The sequence below is a fragment of the Uloborus diversus genome, chromosome 10, assembly GCF_026930045.1.
Source record: "Uloborus diversus isolate 005 chromosome 10, Udiv.v.3.1, whole genome shotgun sequence".
NCBI classification, from domain to species: domain Eukaryota; kingdom Metazoa; phylum Arthropoda; class Arachnida; order Araneae; family Uloboridae; genus Uloborus; species Uloborus diversus.
This window is the reverse complement of record NC_072740.1, coordinates 79,343,804-79,368,961: the sequence shown is the minus strand read 5'-3', so window position 1 is coordinate 79,368,961 and position 25,158 is coordinate 79,343,804. Positions and strand designations below refer to the sequence as shown.

The following is a 25,158-nucleotide window of genomic DNA, read 5'->3' as shown; positions in this document are numbered from 1 at the left end:
TGTGTGTGTGTGTGTGTGTGTGTGTGTTTTTATTTGTAGAAAAATTGGTGAGTAAAAATCGTATAAAATGGAAAAACATTTCATTTTTTGATTTATTCCCGAAACAATATTTTACTATGGAAAAGGGTGCAGAAGGAACAAACCATACTTATTGTTTGAGTAAAATTAATAAAAATTTTTTTTTTAAATATGTTTTTTTTTTTTTTTTTTGGCTAAGTTTGATCCGACGCGACTGAGTACCAGTGGCAATTCAAATCAAATGGAGGTCGTAAGCAGTAAAAATTTTAGGGCCCACCTCTCAAATTTAAGCTCGAAATAGAAGTTGAAAAAGCTTTTCCCCGAATTATTTTCGGAATTGAAGTTCTAAAAACGTCATTGTATGCCATCTTTGATGGCGTTAGGAGAAGATGTGGGGTTTCAGAATTCTCCCCTGCAATCTTCCGTTATTGATTTTCTGAAAAAGCAACTTTAGACTTATATTGGGATGTTAAGGAAATGAGAGGTTCTTTGTGGTTCACAAAGACCAATCCACCGGTAGTTTTTCGAAACTGAAATTCCAAAAACGCAGCTTCAAACGCCACGGCTCGACTAAGAATTTTTGAGAACACTGGGCACGAACATTATTTGGTGCCCCTCTCCGCCAACTTATAGTCTATACTAATAAAATATTTTGAGACGTAAGTATTTACTGCAGCCACTTCAAATGTGGCAAAGTTTTACATTGCATTATAAATTACGAAAATATTATAATATGAGATGTCGTCGTACTTTTGCCTGGTAGCAATAGAGCATAAATATAAAAAATATCTCTTTTATCAGGAGCCTCTATGGCTTTGTGGTAGAAGCTTCGTCTTCTAAGCCGGAGGTCGTTGGTTCGATGCCCGCCAGTGCTCTGGGTGTTATTTCCTTCTCTTTTGTTGTAAATCTTTCCTGTGTGTGTCCAGAGGCAAGGCGCTTGGCACGCAGTTCTCTATACGTATGTGAAGCTGTTTAATTTCTAAATAAATAAAATCTCCTATGTAATGTTTAAAATGTAATTTAATATTTCATAAAGCCCCTGGAGTGTCTTTGAGATTTGTGAAAGAAGTTATAACATTAAAAAGAATTTTTTTTTCTCCAGATTATGTATTTGCTTTTGCTATGGTGCGGTTTGAATTTGCTCCATTTTAAAAATCTTTTAAAATGGAGCAATTCTAAATAACTACAGATTTTGTGCTCCCCAAATGTTGGTGTTCTGGGCTCGCGCCCAATTAGGCGATCCTACTAGATGTCATGAGACAGAGGAAGACAAGCTAGTGGCTTAGGGTGCTCTTTTCCGGATTGTTATCGTTATTGAAATTTTAAGATTGTAATCGTAGGCAATCTGCATCTTTTATAATGTTAAAGGAAAGGAGCAGGGTTCGGAACTTTCGTAAAAAAAAATTTGACATTGAAGTTCCAAAAACGCAATTTCAGATTATATTTCCTAATTGGAAGTGCGGTGAGCTTCCCCAAAAAATTTTCGAAATTGGGGGGCAAAAACGCTATTATTGAACACCTTTGAAGAGTCGGGAACTTTTCAGACAAGAACAAGAACAATCAAGAACTTTTCCCCAATCATTTTTCGACATTGGAACTCCTAAAACGCAGTTATAGACAAATTCTTCAAAGACGCAGCGGAAAGGAGGGTTTGGGGACTCTGCTCCGGAAAATTTTCCGACATTGTAGTTTTAAAAAGTCTTGTGTCGCCCTCCTAGTCGAACTTGATGATGTTCGAAAGAGGAAAGTTTCAAAATTCCTCCGCTCGGAAAGTTTTCGAAATTGCAGCATTTGAATCGCGAGTGTCGGTCATTTTTATTTTTAGTAACGTCGTTAGTTAAAAGGATGGTGTGCTGGATGCAGGGATTATTCCTAGCAATTTTTCGGAAATTAAATTTTAGTTTCATAAAAGCAATTTTAGACGATCTTGGGTCATGTTAATATACAGGTATAGACGGTTTGGAGAAACTTCTCCGGGAATTTTTCGAACTTAAAATCTTAAAAACGCAAATGTAAACCATCTTTAACGACGCAAGAGGAAGAGATGGGTTCTGAACATTTCCCGGAAAAGTTACGAGGATGAAGTTCAAAAAGCATAATTTTGGAGATAGTTGACTGTTAGAGGTTGGAATCCTCAAAACGCTATTGTAGGCATAAAATTCATGCTGTATTAAAGAATATATTGGAATAACGATCTGATTGCGCCAGCATAAATCATAATCTTAAATTTTTAAGTTATAAATCTGACTATATTTGTATCTACTGTACAGTACTGTTATAGTGCAGCGCTTTATTATTACTACATGCTGCCCGTACCGCAGGCCCGTGTCCAGGATTTCATCAAGGGAGCGGTTCTGGTTTCAATGTTTTCTCATTTTTTCTGTATTAACAGGAAAACGCCAGTGTCTAACCTCAGTATTTATTCATTTTACTGCTTGTTTATATTCAAACCTTATTATGCTTAGTGTGCAGTTTATTGCAACAAACAATTACTAAAAATATTTAACCAAGTTTTCTGACTTTATATTCTAAGAAAACGTTTGTCAAACTAAATAGGAATGGGTTTGCTGCTGATGCAAATTTCATTACCTAACACAACTACTATGAATCTTCATAATGGCAACACTTGTCTCTTTTTGTGAAACGCCCAAGTCATCGTAACCTCCCTCTGAGAAGCAATATTAAATGCAGTGAATGCTTTGTATTGACAGCCTATTAAACGTTTCCTCCATCACTGTCTTTCCAAAATATGATTTTAGTTCATAAAGAGAGGGAGGGCATTTCTAAATTGCTGGGAATGTTAAAAAAAAAAAAAAAAATGCTGTGCACAAACTTCAACATTTAAGTTAATTTTAAGCTAAATGTACACTTTTCTTCATTTGGTTTTTTATAATTTTTTCCTCAATGGGAGGGGTTTAACCCCTAAAACCCTCCCCTTGGACACGGCTCTGACGTACCGTACTATTTTATTTTACGTCTCTCTGGCACATTGATCATTGATTTTGTGCAACGTAACAGTATTTTATGTTGAATAACGCAGCTTTCTCAAAAATACAGTAAAAAGGTAGCTCTTTATGTAAGAAACGATAATATATAGTTTAAAAATGGTCTAAAACAGTTTGAGAGGTGCTTAAAACTGTCTAAAACAATGGGGTATGTTATTTAAAAAAAAATCATATGCCACAACGCAAAATTTCGACTTACGCGATGAGTCTTGGAACGCATCCCTCCCGTAAGTCGGGATCCGACTGTACTGTTGATCGAAAGATTCTAATAAATATTTTTCAAAAATTATTGCATTAAGAGAGATAATATTTTCCCTTGATAAAAGCACTTAAAACATGATCTAAAACTGTATACTGGTAGTATTTCTTAAACCTTTTATTGAAAAGAAGAAGAAGAAAAAAAAATATAATTATAAATCACCTGATCGATGCATTTTTTTACACTTGAAAAGATTTTTTCTTCTTAACCTAAAATTTTAATTTTCTACTTTTCATCAAAGAAAATTCTTTAACAACACTATCAATATCGATTGTATCAGTCGTTTCTGTAAAATGTTGTAAAAAATGTCGTTTTTTAAAATGACCCCCTGAATCCAAATATGGAGGCTCAGATCTGCGTACCCGCAGTGCTGGGGGGGGGGGGGGGCGGCACGGTCTTAGGGGGCCCGACGGTCCAAGAAACTGAAAAAAAAGGAGAAAAAACTAGCACTAAGACTTATTAACGTTACAAACATACACTGCTAGCCTCTGGGAGAGACCCTGCAGATTTAGTTGCAGAGGGTCCAAAATTTATATATCCGAACCTGCAAATATGACCACTGTTTCCCTATATTACCTACCCCGTTTTGAAGTTCTGGAGATCAACCTCTTCCCCTTCCCAATTTTTTTTAAGCCAATATTTTTATTCCGAGTGGAAGGGAGCATTATATTAATCGTTAACATCCTTCTGGTGGACTAAAGAAAAGAAAAGTTTAAGAAGATGAACATTTGTAGTAAGGAGGGACCCTCGAGGTGGTACTCATTCTTAAAATATTTAAAAAATCATCAAAACGAGCAGTTTTTTTTTCTTTTTTTCCAGTTTGTTTTCGATTGTACGTTTTGATGTACAATCATTTACTTTTCGATGTAAAGTCCAAGTATTGGCTTCACTTCTATGAGCCCCATGTCCAAAAAAGTTCAGATTGAAAAAAAACAAAAAAAAAAAAAAAAAAAACTAAAAATAAATATAAACAAATAAATAACTAAAATGAAATAAATATAAATTAAAAAAAATAATGAATCTTGAAGCATCTTATGTTGCATATAAGTCGCATCACAGATCTTCAGTCACGAACCTTCCCGGATTATGTATATTTATTGAATTTAAGATCACACTGAAGATTACGAATGAAATTAAGTGTGCCTATAATTTAGCATTAATATCTTCTTTATATAAATAAATACAAATACAAAGACAAAAGTGACGATTAGCAATAGACTCTGGGCCCAGTTAGGCTGGTCCTAGTCAATTTACAATCCCCAGTGAAGCTCAATGACCCTCTTAAAACTATCACTCCCTTGCTCATTACCACCTCTTCCGGTAAGCTGTTCCAAGGTTCCACTACCCTGCTAAAATAATAATTTTTCCTAATATCCATGTTAGCCTGAGATTTAAATAGCTTAAAACAATGACCCCTTGTCCTGTTTTCAGTGCTAAACTTTAGCCCCGTAACATCTTTCATTTTAATAAATTTAAACAACTAAATCATGTCCCCTCGGTCTCTTCTTTGCTCAAGACTGTACATCTTTAGCACTCTAAGCCTGGAATCGTAGTCTAAATGAGAAAGTCCATTTATTAGCCTTGTAGCCCGCCTTTGAACCCTTTCCAATACATTAATATCTTTCTTAACATAAGGAGACCAAAACTGAACAGCATACTCCGAATGAGGTCTTACCAAACTTCTTTATAAGGGCAGAAGATCTTCTTTAGATTTGTTTGAGATAGATAAATAGATCTATTAATAAATCCAAGCATCTTATTAAAAACACAAAATCCAAATGTATATGTACGGGGTAAATTCAAAAACTACCGGATCGATTTCGTTAAAATTTTCAGTTATCTAGACTAGGAAATTTTGTAGACATTTCAGAAAAAAATTCGGTGAATAGTTCTTTTTTTTATTCGAAATTCACGTTTTGGACCCAAAAATGGACCTTTCTACCTGGGCCGGACTAGGTCCCCTAAAAGGGCGTCAACCTTGACTCTCAAAGGGCGCAAAAAAAAAAAAAAAAAAAAAAAAAAAAAAAAAAAAAAAAAAAAAAAAGAAAAGAAAGACACAAAGGCGCACAAGTTCAAAGGGCCAAAACTAAATAATAATAATAAAAAAAAGTCTCACTGGTTTGAGAAAGCAAAAAGAAACATGCACACAGGTTCGAGGGAAGGGCACAAAGAAAAGAAAGCGAAGGCGCACACATTCGAGGACACAAATGAAATAAAATGAAAAAAAAAAAAGGTTCCAGGGCGGGGAGGGGGGAGGGGAAACCAAAGGCGTTCAGGGTTAGGAGTGAAAAAAAAAAAATAAACGGAGGCGCTCAGAATCAAAAATCAAATCAGAAGCAAAAAAAAAAAAGGACGCATAGGTTTGAGAACGCAAATAAAATAAAATAATATAAAATAAGAATAAATACCGAAGGAGCACATGTTTAAGGACGCAAAAAAAAAAAAAAAAAAAAAAAAAAAGAGAGAGAGAGAGAGAAAAGGCGCTCAAGTTTGAGGGAGCAAAAAAAAGAGAAAAAAACTCCGAAGGCGTAAAGGTTTGAGGGCGCAAAAAGAAACAGGCGTCCTGTCTCTTTTCTCGTTTCGAGGGGAGGGCGCAAAAAGAAAAACGGAAGTGCTCAGGTTTAAGAGCGCAAAAAAAAAAAAAAAAAAAAAAAAAAACGAGCATAAGGTTTTTTAGTCCCGTTAAGGGAAACAAGTGGAGGCGCAATCACGTTAGTTAAGGCAGTGACTGCTTGCAGGGGCGGACTAGCCTGCGGGCCGATGCGCCCTCGAACATCCTCTGTGTGCCTTCGTTTTTTTTTTTTTTTGGGGGGGGGGGGGTGTCCCTCAAACCTGTGCAACTTTGTTTACTTCATTTATTTATTTTTGGCACCCTTGAACTTGTGCCCCTTTGTTTTTTCACGCCCTCAAACCTGTGCGACTTCGTTTATTATTGCCCCTTTGAAACCTTTGCGCCCTTGAACCTCAGTTCTTTCGTGGCGCTCTCTTGGGGGACCCAGTCCGCCCCTGCCTGCCTGTCGATCTTTGTGATTTATAATCCTCTCCAACGAGATTGTCTTCTCTCTTCTCGCCTTTCTCTGTCAGCACCAGTGATAATGGTCCGCATGCATGTCAGTATCGTGCTCGTGCTTCAACGAGAAAAATTTCCTGAGACAAGTTAGAACTGAAGAGTAAAAAAAAAAACATTTTGTGATGTTGATTTAGTGATACATCCCTAGCGAAACGCCGTCTTAATTAAAAAAAAAAAGCCTTTTCGATGTTAATATAGTACTACAGAATTTGCCGCCCCTAGCAAAGTGCCGCCAGGGGCGAGTGCCCCCTTTGCCCCTCTACGCTACGCCACTGATCCTATCGAAGTTTCTAGGATGTGTAGTTTCGGTTTCAAAGAAGAAAAACTAATTTTGTTTGCAAAAATGTGCTATTCATCCCGATCCATTCACTCATTGAGTGATTGAGGCGAAGATAAATATGCAAGCCCATTAGCTGAAAATTTGAAAATTACATTTTCTGGCCTATTGGCATAGGGGGTGCCCCATTGAAGAGATGATTTTTTTCCCCTCCAGATACTATGTGACCATCCTAATGACCTCGGATGAAGCTCTCCCCATTTGATTTTTTCAAAACGTCATAATCTTCCCTTTCCTGGAAATTTGAAAGGACTTCATCAAATCCCTCTCACTCAAAATAAAATAAAATAAAATGAAATAAAATTAATGATTACTGTTACGAATTACAAATCGATGAAAGCCTTGCTAGAGTTCCTCCTATTGATTTTGGAATTTCCAACAATTTTCTTAAGCTCAAATAAGAGAAGCAAATGATATAAAATAAGTATTCATTTGAAAGTGATGCCTTCGGATGAAAAGTGAGAGAATTCGAGTTATTTCGTAATTTTGATTATTTTATTAGACCGGCTTCTTCAAGGTCTCTAAACACGAATATTGGCATACAATTTTTCAGCCAATCGCAAGAAAACGGCTCTTTGACGTCATCTGACCTTATACTGTCATGCGTTGCGATTTCTAGTAGAATGTCTGCTAATTTCGCGCAGATCGTGGATGGCAATGGCGTCGTACAGTTGAAAAGGCCTTTAATGTGTTTTGAATCTCAGTATCTGTTTATTTGCTCAGTTATCCTCTTAATTCACTGATATGATACCCAAAAACTCACAAGTCTGCCGAATTTTTCAATCTGGAGCACGTTTCTTCCTCTAAACCTCCTTTTCATTTGGAATAGTGCTATGCAGTTGATCCGTCATCTGTAGCTGACGTCATTCGTGATTCCATTTAATGTTACTCATCGTTAAGACGTATTGATCAACAAGATATCAAAATTGTCAGTTCTATATTTCTGTGATCTGTGCTGCAAATTTCAAACAGCAATGGCCAATCTAATAGGATTATTTTTACTTGTGTTGACGGTTGTTGGACCCCACCAGGTAGGTGTGATTTTTATTACTTTTGAATTTCCTCTTCTCTCAGATTAAAAATATGAATTTTTCTTCCAAGTATTCGTCGTTTTCCTGAAAATATTAGACTTTTGCAATCAAAACTTTGCGTTCGCAATGAATATTTTCATTTTGCTATTTGGTAAAGTGTTTGTTTATTATGTAATATATGCCGAATAAAAGGGAGCTGTGTGAATCTTGTTTTCAACAGGAATACATTTAGCATTCTTTCTAAAATTTCATGCCAATGTGAAAAAGGAAATACATTGTATTTCATGGCAAAAAATATGTTAAGGTGTCAAATACAAAAGTGACGACCAGCAACAGGCTCTGGGCCCAGCTAGACTGGTCCTAGTCAATTTACAATCCCCAGTGAAGATCAATAGCCCTCTTAAAACTATCTACTCCCTTGCTCATTACCACCTCTTCCGGTAAGCTGTTCCAAGATTCCACTACCCTGCTAAAATAATTTTTCCTAATATCCATGTTAGCCTGAGATTTAAATAGCTTAAAACAATGACCCCTTGTCCTGTTTTCAGTGCTAAACTTCAGCCCTGTAACATCTTTCATTTTAATAAATTTAAACAACTAAATCATGTCCCCTCGGTCTCTTCTTTGCTCAAGACTGTACGTTTTAAGCCTTCTAAGCCTGGAATCATAGTCTAAATGAGAAAGTCCATTTATTAGCCTTGTAGCCTGCCTTTGAACCCTTTCCAATACATTAATATCTTTTTTAAGATAAGGAGACCAAAACTGAACAGCATACTCTAAATGAGGTCTTATCAAATTTCTTTATAAGGGCAGAAGAACTTCTTTAGATTTGTTTGAAATAGATCTATTGATAAACCAAAGCATCTTATTGGCTTTGTCACTAGCTATGCCGCACTGTTGACTTAACTTGAAATCCCAACTTATTAAGACGCCCAGATCAGTAACTTTTTCTGCCTGACTAATGACTGAACCTTGCAAATAATAACTTGTACACTTATTTCCATGCCCTAAATGTAACACTTGACATTTCCGAACATTAACAGCCATACCCCATTTATCAGCCCTCTCCGTAATATGATCTAGATCCTCTTGCAGTTGATTTGCTTGTTCTTCATTTTCTACACTCCCCATAACTTTGACATCATCAAAAAAAAAAAAATCATCAAAAATGCCTTAATAATAAGTGTAAAATATTCAAGAACTATTCATGTACCAGTAAGCCCGTCATTTCACATTTTTACAAGGAAAAACAAATGGTACACTTGCTATAAAGGATACTTAATGCATACTATATCGAAAATAGCAAAAACCACGCCCACGAAGAAATACATTGATTTCTCAAAGCCAGGCAATTGTTCCTCTTGAGCCCCTAAATAACTGCTCTGCATACCTGATCTCTAAAGGATAGGTGCTGGTTAGTTTAATACATGTCATTCAGTTTTCAAGTGCCAAAAATTTGGAACTTAGTGAATGTATTTTTTAAAGGCTTGTGCCAACAAGCACGGATACCGAGAGGCGATCACCTCCTCCCTTGAGGAACCCCCAGTGGCAATTTTTTGGAATTTATAGTCCTAAAAAAGTAAGTCTAGGCCTTTTTTGATGACTTTCGAAGAAGAAATAGGAAGTTTGAAACTCCTCCCGGAAGCTTTTCGAAATTAAGTTTCAAAAAGGTAATTTTAGAGTGATGGTAAGAGGAGGTGAGGTTTAAAAGCCTTTCCCGCATCTTTTGCAAACTTTTAAGTTATTAAGACCAGGGGCGGCTTGTAACTATGGGCTGGATAGGCTTGCCTTCTCCCCAGAAAAATTGCACAATTTAATAAATTATTCAAAAATAACGTTTTGTATTTAAATAAAAAATATAAAAAATAAAGAATTGGGGGCATGAAACATATTTTCAATCTCTAGCATATTGCTAATAAAATAAAAGTTTTTCTAAAATATTTTCTATTAAAAGTTATTTCTTTTCTATGTTAAAGTATTCTATCATGGAACGAACTTGAATTATTTCAGTTTGACCCTATACATTGCTTTAAGTCCTTAAAAGCATAGCGGCTTCATTACTTCAAAAATGACCAAACTTTTGATTTTTATTTTAAAACTTCAGATTATTTCAAAATTTATGGGAGTTTCAATGCTCTAGCTTAATTATTAAAAAAGATTACTGACTTTATGTCACTCACGCTAGGTGTGCGTTTTCTAGATTAACTTCTTTTTGAGCAATCGCGAATTGCTTATTATTTTCACTCGACCGTTGAATGACATCTGTGCTTCAGAATGGAATTATTTATAAATGACCATTTCTCGACTTCACACAATCCTTTTTACATGAAAACAGTATCCTGTACATAACATCCAGCCCCTGATAATCATTTGAGTTTTGAAATCTTGAATTCAAATTATGGTTGCGATAAAAGCCATTAGTAGAAACAAGAAACCAAACGAGTAGGGTCCTATCCCAATTCACAATTGGGGAAAAGCATAATTTGAATTCAAGATCTCAAAATTCAAACTTTTTTTCTTGTTATGGGTGTGTGTGTTTCCATGATATTGGAATAGCTAGGGATTTTTTAAAATTAATATTGAAGATACAGCCTCAAAGTAATGCATTTTGCAGTTAGTACAATATATTTTACAAAATTGGGCATTGGATAAGCATTTTGTTAATTACTAAAATGTTGAGAGTTTTTTTCTATCCTTATAAACAAAATTTGTTAATATGTTAGCTCCCAATGTTAGGGGGGTTATAACCAGGGCTGTGGAGTCATGAGTCCAGGAGTTGTAGTCTGACTAATTTTGGGTTAAAGGGGTCTGTAATTTTCCCCCAAAGTTCGTAACTCTGCCATTGCTTGCTGAGTCATAGTCAAAAGCTCTATAGTTCCTTTGGAGTTTCATTTTCCTCAGACTCGCTCTAGAGTCCTGGTTATAACTCCCCATGAAGCAACAAAATTATAATGATCACACATGCACAGTCCTAAAATTGCACTTTTAGGTCTTTAATTGTTGAAAAATTTCATATGCCCCCCCCCCCCCATGAAAAATTTCTCGCTACGCCACTGAAGGAGGGCACTTTGAGAAATGCCTTGGGGAAGTACTAAAATTTAATCAAAAAACAGCAAAAACCACTCAAACTTCTGGTAGCAGAACAGCATGAAGCTGCAACGTATTTTGCAGATTCTTAAAGTCTGCAGACAATATTTTAGTTAGGAAAAAAAAATGCTAAAAGTTTTACTGAGAACAATTTTTTAATTTGAGAGAACTAAGATTAATTTATACCATACTTTCTGAGATATAATCCACAGGTAGCATGAACTTGTAGTTTTTTAGCATAGCTTATGTTTAAATAGGTATTTTTTATAGACAATTTAAATTTTACAATTAATTTAATGTTGCATTATTCCACAGACTTTTTTAGGATTTTTAATCTGTGTCGTACACTGCTGAAGGAAATTCTGCTGGTCAGGCTCACAGTTACATGTAAATGCATTCATTTCCCTGAGGGGGTGGGGTATTGACCTACCTGACACCTTTTAATGACGGGCCTGTAGTTTTGTACAGATTCCATTAATTGTTTTAGATTTGAGATCATCCCTAACAAAGAATTTTCACTTGGAGTGTTAATTTTCTTAAGCTCACGAAATGATTGTGCACTATATACTTAAACCAGGGTTCAAAATTTGGGGCTGTATGTAATGCAGTTGGCTCTCTGTTTAACGGCGCTCTATTTAATGACTTTCTCTGTTTAACGACGGCTGCTTTTCTGCTTTTCATGGTCCCAGATGGTCAACTACTTCATCATCCCTAGTTTCTCCCAAATGGACGTATTTTCAGGGGGTAGGCGGTAGATTTCGAAATTGAAATTTTTTAAAAAAAGTATGAATATTTGTTTCAGCGCCATAAGATTCACTGCTTCAATGCTGATTAAAAGAAAAAAGAATGTCTACTAGTGCTTGAATGGATATGTTAAACATAGTTCGGAATTTAACTAGAAGTTCAACTTGATTTTAGAGGCGGCAAATTGCATGATTTAAGTCTTTTGAAAATATCCATATTTGTTTCAGCGCAAAAAGATTCACTACTTTAATGTTAAAATGATAATTTAAATGTGTGTACCAGTGCTTGGATATGCAAAACCCAGTTTGGAATTTAACTCGAAACTCACTTAAATTATTTTTGTTTTATTAATATGTTATTATTTTTATTACTATTATTATTATTCAACGGGAGGGGGCGGTGCTTGTCAATATCTCCTAGGGCTGCAGAACTACTAGAGCCAGCCCTGCGTTTTAATAATATGACTTTTAATTGGAAGCAATCTCTAATTGCTGATGGACACCTCATGAAATATCTATTGTTATTAATATTAATGAAATTGAATATTTAATATTTGTGATGCATTCACTTAGTATAATTGCTAAAGTGATTTTCAGTAATTTTGACAATAAGGCTTGGATACTAGTTTGTGATTACTTATGAAGATAATTTGTTTTCTTTATTTGAAAGAAACTTAAATTAATAACATGTAATTATGGTCTCAATGGAAAATTCAAAGCTTTGTTTTTAAGTGGTTTGAATTTGAACACTTTGGTAATAAAACAAAATAGCGAAGTGCTAATGATTGTGCCTTTGCATCCTAAATCGGAATCCTGACTTAAACCAATTATAACCCACCACCACCCGTCAATAAATTTGGAGTGACACCTTCAACTCATAGAGATGAGTAGCAGCTCTTTTGAGCACATGATCTCCCAAAGAAAACTGAAAAAAAAAGTAATGAAATATTAGGGAAAGTGCTGGAAAAGGGTTAGTGTACTGCCCATCCCCAGACGTTTCTGCCCAGGATAAGAGCTTATTCTTGCCCTCCCCCCGAACCCCTTAGATCTGATACGGAGGATTACTCATGACATACTCTATAATACATTCAGCGAGAAGCGATAGGGGAAGTAAACAAAACAATGTAACACCTGGAGATGTTGTTGTCCGCTTGGCGCTGGAATGATTGAAAATAATGTCAATCAGGTGAAGCGAAATGTTAATTGACAGAATCACCGATCCAACTAGCAATTTGTGAAGGTGACAAATGTTCACACCAAACAGGAATCCACATTGTTTGCTTCTGCTCTTGCTTCTCCATGAATGCACCATAATAAATTAGAATGTCAATGTGACTAAAATTATAGCCAATAAGGGGTTGCAGGGGGGGGGGGGCATTGAAAGTACGAGGAGGTGCAAATGAAATCTTTGCACTCATGAAAAGCAAGAGGTAAAAACAGTTCAGAGGTTCTTAGACCTTTTTTTTTAATTGAGAATAAAGTGTTTCTTTAATTTAGTTAAAATTTTTAAAAAACATAACACATAATTTTGGATGCAGAAACTTTAGTTTTTACCAGGGTTTTGATTTTGGATGTCCAAAACTGGTTTTGGACAGGACAATTGGTTTTTACTGTCCAAAAGCATCTTAAATTCTGAACCTCATAGCCAGACTAACATAAGTCCAAAAATTGCGATTTCCCTATCATTAGTGCATTGTACAGAATTCTATTCCGTATCAAACCAAATGAACATAATTCTAAAAAAACATCTTTTTTAATAACATTACCAGGTTAAAAGAGCGTGAGTTCAATCCTTTGTATGCACCAAATGACCATTTTTCTTCTCTCCTGTAAAGTAGTGATTATGTGAATGTTAGTTTGGCTCAGAGGTATAGAACTGTCTATAAGTATGCTAAAGAAGCCAGACTATGGTTTTTGAAGACATTGTGCACTAAATATATTTAGTGCCCCCCTGCTTATTCTATATAGCAAAGCAATAAAATAATTTGATCCCACCAAAAACATTCTGTAAAAAAACTAGCCAAGTCTCGATGGAACTGCTTGTTTATCTCTAAAAAGTAGTGAAATCTAGACAGTCATGACAAGTCGAAGGTTCCTTACTGCGATTTCTTTATTATTATAGTTAATGTTGTGTGACTTGGCCGTTAGACATTCTTTATACCTTAGTGGGTACAGGTCAATTTTGTTTACACGTTTTCCAAGTGACAATTTTCCATCATGAATGGGTAGCGGTTCTGGGGAAAGATTGGTGCAATGGTGTCATGGAGCACCTGGTTTTGTACCCTTGTGTACCCTTTAACGGCCAAGTCACACAACATTAACTATAATAATAAAGAAATCGCAGTAAGGAACCTTAGACTTGTCATGACTTTGTCTAGATTTCACTACTTTTTAGAGATAAACAAGCAGTTCCATCGAGACTTGGCTAGTTTTTTACAGAATGTTTTTGGTGGGAACATTTAATTTGTGTAATGTTCGAGTAGACTAAAGTTAGGCTAGATTAAATTAGAAGATGTGTCCCACTACGCTGGACTTTCGCAATGACAGTTGATTTTTTTATGTAATAGTAGAAGGGGGCATTACCATATCTCTAATACACCTGAGGGTTCTTCATTAGATACTTCAGCTTTCGATTTTTGACATCAAATGAAGCGGCCCGCCAAGTTGAATATTTTTTGTAAAGGCGGTATATCGATCTCTAATAGTTTGGTTGGGCTCTTGTGTTTTCTAATCAGGGTCACTCCAGATCTTTAATTAGCCTAGTTTTTATAGTTTTCCCTTTATGTGACCATCAAACCCTAACTCTGTACCAAATTTCACTTCTCTGAGTTTATGGGAAGTACTAGTTCTATATTGATGATCGTGAGTGAGTGTCATAAATGCGAAACTTTGCTTTCGCTTAACTTCGGAACTAAATGACCTACAGACTTGAAATTTCGGATTTTAAGTATGTGATTATAGTTTACTGGATGACGAAAATTTCTGCGTTCTAGTCTCATCAGAAGGTTCTCAAATAGGGGCCTGAAAATGCGGCGAAATGGTTCCAGTAAAGGATGGTACGGTAGTGTTTGCTTCGCGCTCGACTTGGCGGGGGCACTGCCGTGCCCCCAAATACTTGCGTATTAACAATACCATTCTAAAGTTGGCAGTACCTTGTATGTAATACTATATATATATACTTTGTAACTAGTAGAAGTGATACATAGTATACGATAATTAAACATTATAATATAAAATATTGTCAAACTTAACCTGCTGCAGTAAATGTCAAAATTATATGGGTCATTCTGCAGAAAACATAGCTTTTGAAGGCAATTATTTTTCAAATTTGAAACCTTTTTTTTTTTGTTCTTACATGAGAGTGTTACCTACTAGAAGCATCCATAAACAACGGCCCAGCTAAGTTCCAATTACTTAACTCATAAATAATAATAAAAAATACCTCTTGTTCATAGAAATAAAAAAAAGAAAACTTTTAATATTTAAAAATCGAGGCCAATTTAATATCAAAGTAGTAATTCTGTTAATTGTACAAACAATCAGCTATTTTAATGATTAGTGGGAATATAATATTAAGCTCTCTTAATTAAAGTACAGCTTAATTAGTAGTTTCAAACATATGTTTAAAAATAGTATTTAGTAAATTTGAGGATATACTGGCAAATTATAATTTTGGTAAAATGCCTATTATTGATGTATTTCTCCTCCATCATTTATTTTCACCTCAGAAATAATGACATCAGGGCTAGAAAAATCTTTCAAATTTTACATGCCCTTCCGGGCATGTTTGTCTAAAAGTTACATGCCCAGTTTTCCTTATTGTATATCAATAAAAGCATTTGAATTTGTCGTACAGCATTGATCAAATGAATTATTTTTATATCAATCATTTAAAAAAAATAGTTTGAAGAAATAGTACATAATAAGCCGTCATTGAATTAAAAAAAAATTAAATTATATAACGGGAAGGATGGCTTCCACGCAAACCGGAAACAGCAAACCATCTTAGCAGTAGGGCTTGAAATAAATTTTGAGCTCCAAGTAAGGATACAGCAAGTTTTTGATAAAATACAAAATAATTATATTTTGAGAAAAAATATTTGATTAAAAAATTACATGCCCGGCCGGGCATGTCAAGGTAAAAGATTCATGCCCTATAGAAATTTTTACATGCCTCGGGCATGTTGGGCAGAATAATTTTCGAGCCCTGAATGACATTGATAAGGTCGGTCACGAAGGTGAGGAATTTTCCATTAATATAGGCCTAATAGATACATTTTTCAGGAAATTTTTTTTTTCCTTGGTTACCTACAATCTGCACGAGTTAAGCATATGAAAACATGTTCTTTTTTTTTTTTACATTAATTTACACTTCTGAAATTCAAGTTCACAGAGATGAGAAGTCAGGATAACCATACTAAGTTTTTGAAGCAAAATCTATCTTTTTGTTTTTCGACAAAAATCTCACAACTTCAACTTTAACTGAAAATAAATAAGAGAGCTACCTTGCATCATGGAAAATAAAATTTGATGTCATTACTGCCACTAAGTTAACGAGGAATGGCATTTTGTGTTTAGGTAATGGAGGTGAGAATTTATTGTGTGACATGACTTCTTGTCCTACTAACACGAACTAAAACACAATATTAAAAAATTAAATATGCTTAAACAATTAGTATTTGAGACACTTGGTAAAGCAATAATCAATAAATAAGTATATACTTTTAATTAATCAAGTTATTAAGCAACATAAACAGTCGCACAATGTGTGTGACATGCAATGGAGGTGAGAATTCACATGTTGTGAATCAAAAATATACTAGAATAAAAATTATTATTCAAAAATTGTTAGCAGGTTTAAATAGATATATTTTTGATGAAATCAAAAATCATTGTTAAATAAATTGTTCCTTAAAGTTTTTACTGTAAAAGGCGTGTGACAGAAAAGTGACACTTTTTGAAGAATGACCCATATATGATACTAGCTTATTATCCCGCCTTGCTTGGGTGCTTGCAGCATATATTTTTGATAATTAAATAGATGAATTCTGTTTTATACTTGTGCATTTTAAAGCCATTCTAAATTTGGCAGTACTCTGTATCACTGTATAACTAGTAGAAGTGATATAGTAACGATAATTAAACATTATGATATAAAATGTCGTCAAACTTTGCCTGTTGCTATAAATGTCAAAATTATAGATGATACCAGCTTAGTACCCGGTGTTGCTTGGGTGCTTATTAATGCAGCATATCTTTTTGATAATTAAATGTATGAATTCTATATACATGGCCGTAAAAAATTGTATTCACCCTGCTCTCTAAGGTGTACAAGCCCTCAAAAGAACTTAAATAGCACAGAAAAATGAAGAAAAAAATCCGGCACTGCCTGGTTCAGTAATAACTATGAGAAACAATAGCTACTTTCATTTGTTTTCTTTTTTAGCTGAAAGATCTCAAAACACACCGCTTTAATGTGATTAAAAATTGAGCTCCACCCTTAACCATGAAACTAAAAATTACAAAAAGTATAATTAATAGTATTCAATTTAGAAATGAAAAAGCATGACACTCTCTTAAGCATATACAAATTTGAAAATTTTCCAAAATAGGCAATTAAGCTTTTTTTTTATGTAGCGTCTGAAACTAAAGTAACGTCTCCTATTGAAGTTCTGCGAACTTAAAATATAGCCGCATGTATATAATCCCCCTATACTTGCATTAATTATCTTAAAAACTTTAATTATTGTGGCTTCTTAGTGTGATTTAACAATGTTATTCCAAGTTTTTGGCTATTGTGTTGGGATACCTTGGATAATGCTCCTCCTCCCTGCTTTGAGAAAAGATCTGTCACTGATTTTCATCCAGAGATATTGTTGCCAAGTGCTGGGATTTTTTGGTGACCATAAAATGATGCTAAATAATCTTCATGTGAATGCTTTCCAAAGTAAGTCTTAAATATTGGCGATTGTTTGAAATTGTGAAAAAAGACGTATTAATGAAAGTTTTTGCGCTGGTTAAGGATTTGCTCAATTTAGTTGGCGGATTATATCCCCCCCTCCCAGTAGACCCTAGATGTACCATCTATGCATACAAATTTCACTAAAAAAATAAAACAGCAATTAAAATATCCCTTTTTATGAGAACAATATCAGAATTGAAATAAATAAGTATAGGGATCTTATATCCCTAGGTAAAAGTAATTGCCTTTGGAAATAACAAATAAAAGTCATTCTGACTTAATTACTTGATTAGATTCGAAATTTATATTGGGGGATTTTGTATTTTTGTCTATTCATACAATTTGTTTCTCCTACTTATGCATGTTTACGCATTGAGAGAACTACGTGCTTGAATTAAAAATGTTTTTTTTAAACATTAATATTTGGAATGTTTGAAACATATTGCTTAATAAACTACGAGAATGAATCGATATTGGTTTTTATTTTAACTTAAAAAAAGTTTATTTGAATTAATTCAACGCTTAAAACATTTGAGAGAGAGACTGCTGATGTTAAGAAATTGATGTTGACATAATGATTGACATATGTGACGGTTGGCTCGTTCTGTTCTTGATGAACTTCATGTTTAAAACTAGACAGTGCAGTAATGGTCATAATAATGAAATTATTACTTACATGGCACATGATTTTTTTTTTTTTTTTTTTAAATCCATTCTCAAAAAACTTAAATAAAATGTATATTTTTCTGCATTTATTGTTCAGCTCAGTATCTAAATTGATACAAACACATCGTGATTAAATCATTATATGAATAGGTTTGATTGTGAAAAATAGGAAACTATTATAAAATTATCTTCTATCCATTTCCTTTCCCAATTTTTCATTCATACTTTCGGTGTAAGATATTTCTTAATATCTCATAAATATTACTCAATGCAAAGCATATTAGACAAAATTTAATTTTAGAAAAAAAATGGTTTCAGAATTGACGTTCATGAAATTTTTTTTGAATATGTTTTTGCTATTCAATCCATGGATTATATGGTGAATAGCATCGTTTAGGGTAAATAATTGTGATGTGAATTATAGAACGAAAAATACTAGTAGAAGGAAAATTTGTAGCGCGAAAAGAAGTTCGAAAAGAAAAAGTTCCCGATATATTTTTTCACATCAGGGCACTTCTTTTTTGTTTTTGTGTGCTCGCCATTTAGTGAATGGATATTTTCAGGCCTATTGAGAAACCTCATTTATATTTCAACTAACCCCGAATGAAAGTGTGGAACCACCTAGAAAATAGAAAAGTAAAAAGAAAGAGATCAGGCTGTGAAAACAAAAAAAAAAACTTGAAATGCGTTTTAACTTGAAGCACATGATGCTAGCTTAATTGTATGAGTTAAATAATCATTTCCATACGAAAAGGCAAATGCATATTCATGGAGATAAATATTAATTTTAAGATTTTTTTTTCTTGTTCATAATCATAACTTTCAGGGTTTTTCATTTCCACAGAACCGGGAGATCGGGGTAGAGCAACGAGTCTTATCGATCGAAAAAAAAAGCATATGTCAGGGAATTTTGTTAACATTTAGGGTAAATTGCTTAAATGAGAGAAAACAATTCTTTGAAATTTTGAGTAATTTTCGCTCAGAAGGAAATGTTTTGGTTGATAAGGGGGAAGGGGATTCGTAAAAGTGACAGAGGGGGGGGGGGAGTCAAAAAATTAAAGAACTTTTTTAGAACTATTTTTACAATTTTCCCCGCGATTCGTGTTTATTTCATTTGTTATTTTTCTGAGTTTTGTCACAGGCATGAGGTTCTTCCGCGGGTCCGCGATTTTCCGCTTTTTCCATATTTTTGCGATCTTTCTAATTTATCCCTACGTTTCTTTTTTTCTTCCTTTAGTGTGAAATGTTTACGTCCCGTAGCTAGACAGATGTTGGAAAAGCGTTTACCACGTAGAATTTTGAGACAAAAATCATAACAATGAGAATGTTCTTGTGACTGCCCCGAAGTTAAATCATTTTTAAAAAAAAATCTTTCTGTACTTCTTTTATAATCACATTTTTTTTTTCAACTTCATCGCTTATCAATCATCGTATTTTGCTCGCATCATATGAACTTTTCTCTCTTTCTGTTCTATTTGCAGCATCTTTATGTTGAAATGAGCAAACTTTTTGCATTCTTCGCATGATAGAAAAATTTTACCTTCAGATCTTTCAGCCATTGTCTACAACGCATAAATGAATGTTATTTAATTTTCGTTTCTTTTCAACCTAAATGTTGAAATTCTTTCATGTGTGTTGAAGCAAAATGCAAAAAAAAAAAAAAAAAAAAAAAAAAAACCCCACTAAGTGTGGTTTTTTTTTACAGCAACTGACCAATGTAACTTTAATGCCTCTCAATTAACAATAAAACTTAAGATTTTTTTAATGATTATAAATGTTTATTGAAACTTAGAACATCAGTATGGTTTTTCTGGATTAAAAAAAAAAATGTATATATATATTTAGAGAAAAAAAATCTACGGTATAACGCACCAAATTCAAATTCTTGTTTCATCCTGATGCCATAATGAAAAATCCTTATTCTGCCATAACTACGCCAAAAAAAAAAAAAAAAAAAAAAAAAAAAAAGCTTTTAGCAATGAAATCTTTCCCTTAATATCTACATGCTATATTATACAGGGTGTTCCGTTTTAACCTGCAAGACCTTTATTTTCACCACTGTTAGTCCTAGATGTATATTTCCAATTGCAAAAATGTTCAAAATCAGATGCAAAAAGTATTGAAAGTTTGAAGTAAAAATAAAAATAAGTAAAAAAAAAAATACAAAATGTAACTTTTTATACGGGCCCCAGGTCCCTAACTTATATTTAGGGAAATAATTTCCATTGAGAAATAATTCCAACACAAAAGTTTTAGTCCAGTCAAATTAGGTCATGACCCGGACACTAAAAAAAAAAAAAAAAAGAATGTGCACCTATACCAAGCTGTTCAGTATCATAAGGAGATTACGTACCAAAAAGTCCCAAAAGTTTGAGCGTCGGGTTTGGGAGTTAAGGGGGGATAAAGAAGGTCAAAATGCTGATTATTGTTTTATTTCAAATGTATCTGCAACACTATTCCTTTTCATGAAAGGGAAATTAAATAAAAGTTGAAGATGGTACATATGACTAATATTGCAAGTAATATTTTTACACAGATCCGCCAATGGGGGGGGGGGGGGAATCCCCCCTCCGGATTTTGTGTTATGCATTGTACAAATGCAAAAGTTTCATTGCAGGTATTTTCGTGTTTTTAAAATAATATTTTTGAGTACATTCCCTTTGCCCCCCCCTTTCTCCCTCCCCCCCCAAGTTAATGAAATAACGTACCTAATCGGGTCAAAACATATGTTTTTGTCGTGTTTCTGGTTTCTGTCTATTTTTACCAAATATTTCATAGGATAAAATTGAATGCAGGGAAGTTCTCTAAAACATGATCCAGATTTAGTTGTTATGTGGTTTTTTAGTTTTATCAGTTTTGTTTTATTGTAATTTGAATGATTTGTTCAAAAATGTTTAGTTTTGAGATAACTTAAATACTTTTTTCCTTATTATTCAGTCTTTGAAATTTCATTAAAGGTTTTAATTTTCTGATTATTGAATGATTAAACCACACTTTTAAATATTTATTGGATATCTTCATAAGACGCTGGATTTTTTATGAATGACGTTTAACTTCTTAGTTAGAATTTCATAATTTCAATAATGGGGATTTTATGCTTGTGACAAAAATCCATTTAATGTATTGCTTTTTTTTTCGATTTTAAATCACTTTTTGTATTTTCTGCCATTTTGGCTCATTTTTCTTTTTCTATCATTAAATTCATAAATTTGGCACAAAATTTGTCAGGACCACGGAGGTACCTCAATGAGACTTTTTTAACAATTTAATTTTGTTCTTCAATTTTATTTATAAGCAAAATTTTCACAGAAATTCCTTAATTTTGAGACAAAAAGTCTTTACGTTCTTTAAAATGTTTGTCTACTCAAATGCTACCAAAGTTTTCCCTCATTCAAAAACCATATTTAAAACACGATCAAATACCAGAACAACCTATGAATTGGAAATTTTTTTACTCCTTTAGTAACAAAGCTGCTATTATAAGTACTGACTCAAGTATAATAGTTTCTAAAATAGATCAGAAAGAAAACCATATAGTTAGGCTTGCCAGATTTCTGAAATGTTCAACCGGGACACCGGTATACACCCCCTCCCGTCGCGAGTTTTCAAAAGGAAACCAGGGATGATAGTGGACTCACGTAAATTTTTTGACGACAGTGAAATTTTCAGAAACTATGAAAAACTCACCCCCTCCCCCCGCAAAAAAATTAGACATATACAAATCAAAAAATGGGAACGTACTCAAAAATATCATTTCAAAAACACGAAAATACCTGCAATGAAACTTTTGCATTTGTACAATGCATAACACAAAATCCGCAGGGGGGATTCCCCCCCCCCATTGGCGGATCTGTGTAAAAATATTACTTGCAATATTAGTCATATGTACCATCTTCAACTTTTATTTAATTTCCGTTTCATGAAAAGGAATAGAGTTGCAGATACATTTGAAATAAAGCAAAAATCTGCATTTCGACCCCCTTCTTTGTCCCCCCTTAACTCCCATATCCGACGCTCAAACTCTTGGGACTTTTTGGTACGTTATCTCCTCATGATACTGAACAGCTTGGTATAGGTGCATATTCTTTTTTTTTTTTCGAATGTCCGGGTTCGGCCCTTTTTCTACCTAATTTGACTGGACTATTTGACATTAGCACGAAACGCAGCGTTTTGTGACTTACACCACATTTCACTCGCCGTCAATAACACCTTTTGGGGGAACATATAACGGTTAACAAGTGTTTAAAATTATATGTTTGCATAGAGTGGTTATTCAAATTGTTCGAGGTCTTATTGTGTGTTTTTGCGTATCCCGGCATAACATTTGCATTTATTTTTGAATAGCAATGAAAAATATACATAGTAGGTACCTTGTTTTTCTTACTTTGAAGACCTGTCATTCTTCCGAAAGGGCGATAAGTTCCATTCTCATCTTCTGTATGGTCCCTTAAAACTTTGAACTGGAATATCTCCTTGAGTTTTGGTCGCACAAATGTCAAGTTTTTATGCGTCAGTAATAGTTTTCAATGGAGATTATTTCTCTTAATATTAGTTAGAGGACCTACGTCCCGTATGAAAAGTTAAATGTCTTATTTTTTGACCCATTTCTATTTTTGCTTCAAACTTTCAATATCTTAACTGCATCTGATTTTGAACATTTTTGCAACTGGAAGTATACATCTAGGACTAACGGTTGCGAAAATGAAGGTCTTTGCAGGTTAAAACGGAACACCCTGTATAATATCCCATGTGAAGTTTAATGTTTTTTGAAGAATTAGAAAAATAGGAGAAAGTAGATAATTGCAGGAAACTATTTATTTTCCACCAACTATAGAACACATGCTCCCCCCCCCCCATCACTGAGCTGTTATTTCTCCGATTTTATAACGATAGGAATATAGATTTGATCTTTTATGAGAATTTCAAGCGTAGTTTAAACTGAAGTCTTTAGTCGCTTTTATGCACGTCCTTTAAATATTTCTAGTCTGTTTTGCATTAAGTTCCTCTTTTTTTCAATTACAGCATTCTAATTACGGGATTTGACGCACGTTACTTGCCTAATCCGAAGCCTAATGTCATCGAGTTAGCACTCAATAACTCCTCAGAGAAGGAGGGGGAACAGATGAATCGAGTAGTTTCAAATTTCATTCTTTTGAGTCAAACAAACAGGAAAGTTATGAAATTATAAATTCTGAAACAATCAAGAAAACAACTAAAAACGCCGCAAATACTTCATTAAAAGTGAACGATTTCGCAGATCCAAAAAATAACCTTAAACGTAACTCTAAAATTACTATAAGGTTGTTACTGACTCTCTAGCAAAATTTTTATATCCTATAATTTTTCCATACTAATAATTCAGTACACGGCTTTTTTTATTGATTTTTTTTAAACATGAGTTCACTTCTATGAGTTTGCAATTACTTTAAAATAAAGGTAGTATTTTTTCTTTTCTTCCTTTATTTTATTTTATTTATTTATTTATTTATTTTTTTTCAATCCGCTTTGTCCCATTTATTTTTCTCGAATTTGAGAAGAATGCTATTTTTTTAAGGTTAAGGTCAGCTGTTCTTGAAATAGGGCAGTGGAATAAAATGAGTTAACAGCTGACAGTGTTTTTGATACTGTAATTTTTTGAACATATGATGGTTTTCAAGTGGGGGAAAATGTAGGAAACCGTTATTATTAATAAGTAAATCGGGGAAATTCGGTGTATTTAGTCAGGGAATTTTATTTGTTTTTGTTGCCACGCTGTTCATTTAGTTTTATGCAATTTTCAAAAAACTTGAAAGACCGCAATCAAAACAATAGGCTGTCATCTGAATGTTGAAATTTATAAAATTTGATGAAATATCGGGAGTTTACCGATGTTTAATTGTGCATCTACTTAACAAAATCTCTTTTGAATGACTTACATGTGACGTGTATAGAACTGCTGTTGTAAAAAATCCCTGAAAGTTAAATAAAAATTCGTAGAAAAGATCTATATCGAATTAGTAAAAGTTTCAGTTTCTAAAAGGAAGAAAAACAATTAGGGTCTTCTCCGTCTTGATACTACTTAAAATTAACGTACAGTGTTAGGGGTTCATAATGATACAATTTTTTTCAACATGTTTCACCCCCTCCACTTGTTGTTACACTTCACTTTACCTCCCTCGCTCCTTGTCTCATGTCACGCTATATTACACAAGCATATTGTTTTAATTTTAAAAAAAAAATTCAATCAAAATATCTGATGTCACACTTGATACCTCCTCCCTCCCCTTTGTCTCAATTTCACGGCACCCGCCCCCTCAAAGCGGTACATCATTTGTGAACGACCCTACACTCATAATTTAATAACCCTAATTTAGTAAACCCTTATTGTTTTGCCTCTTGTAAAAGATCAGTGCATGCATATATGACTGTCGTGTAGCATACTCTCGTATGTATCGATTCACACTAAGTTGATCCCCTTCCCCCCGCACTTTTTTCAGAGAAAATATTCGAAACCCAGTTATAATCTACCTACTGACCTACGAAGAGAAAAATTGAGTACGCATTTGGGCTTTTGTGGGAACTATAAAAGGTTTAAATCAGTGGTTGGAAAAACTGCATTTTTTTTTTTTGTAGCGAACTACAACTACTTTGTTACAAATGTAGTTAACTACAACTACTTTTTCAAAATGTAGCAACTACAAACTACTTTTGAAATGTAGTCGCTACTGCGCTACTTTTCAAAAAATAAGTAAATAAAAAGCATACACAATTGGTTGTCCCTCAAAAAATGAGTCATTCTTTCAAGTCGCATACACTCCTGTATTTTTCTTGTGTCAAAACAATCGTGAGAAAAATTTTCATATAATTTGCACAACGGCAACCCGTGCCGACTTGCATCTGAAAGTGTAAAACAGTACTTGTATGCTAGGCCACATCGGGGGAAAAAAAAAACTTTTTAGAACCTCGAAATTTCTGTTGATAAAACGTTGCCCCTGTACCCA

At 34.0% G+C, this 25,158-nt stretch overlaps 1 protein-coding gene across 3 annotated transcripts in view; it reads left to right on the top strand.

Moving 5' to 3' along the window:
* Window positions 1-7,329: 7,329 nt before the first annotated feature.
* The window catches only part of LOC129231428 (NPC intracellular cholesterol transporter 1-like), a 117,047-nt gene continuing 99,218 nt past the window's right edge, over window positions 7,330-25,158 (top strand). For 2 of the 3 annotated variants that reach the window (XM_054865742.1, XM_054865741.1), the window contains exon 1: window positions 7,348-7,720. In XM_054865742.1, coding sequence (XP_054721717.1) covers window positions 7,664-7,720 — 57 coding nt within the window. In that variant the 5' untranslated portion in view covers window positions 7,348-7,663. Of the gene's footprint in view, window positions 7,721-25,158 lie in introns of all 3 variants that reach the window. The other variant, XM_054865743.1, reaches the window with a different exon arrangement.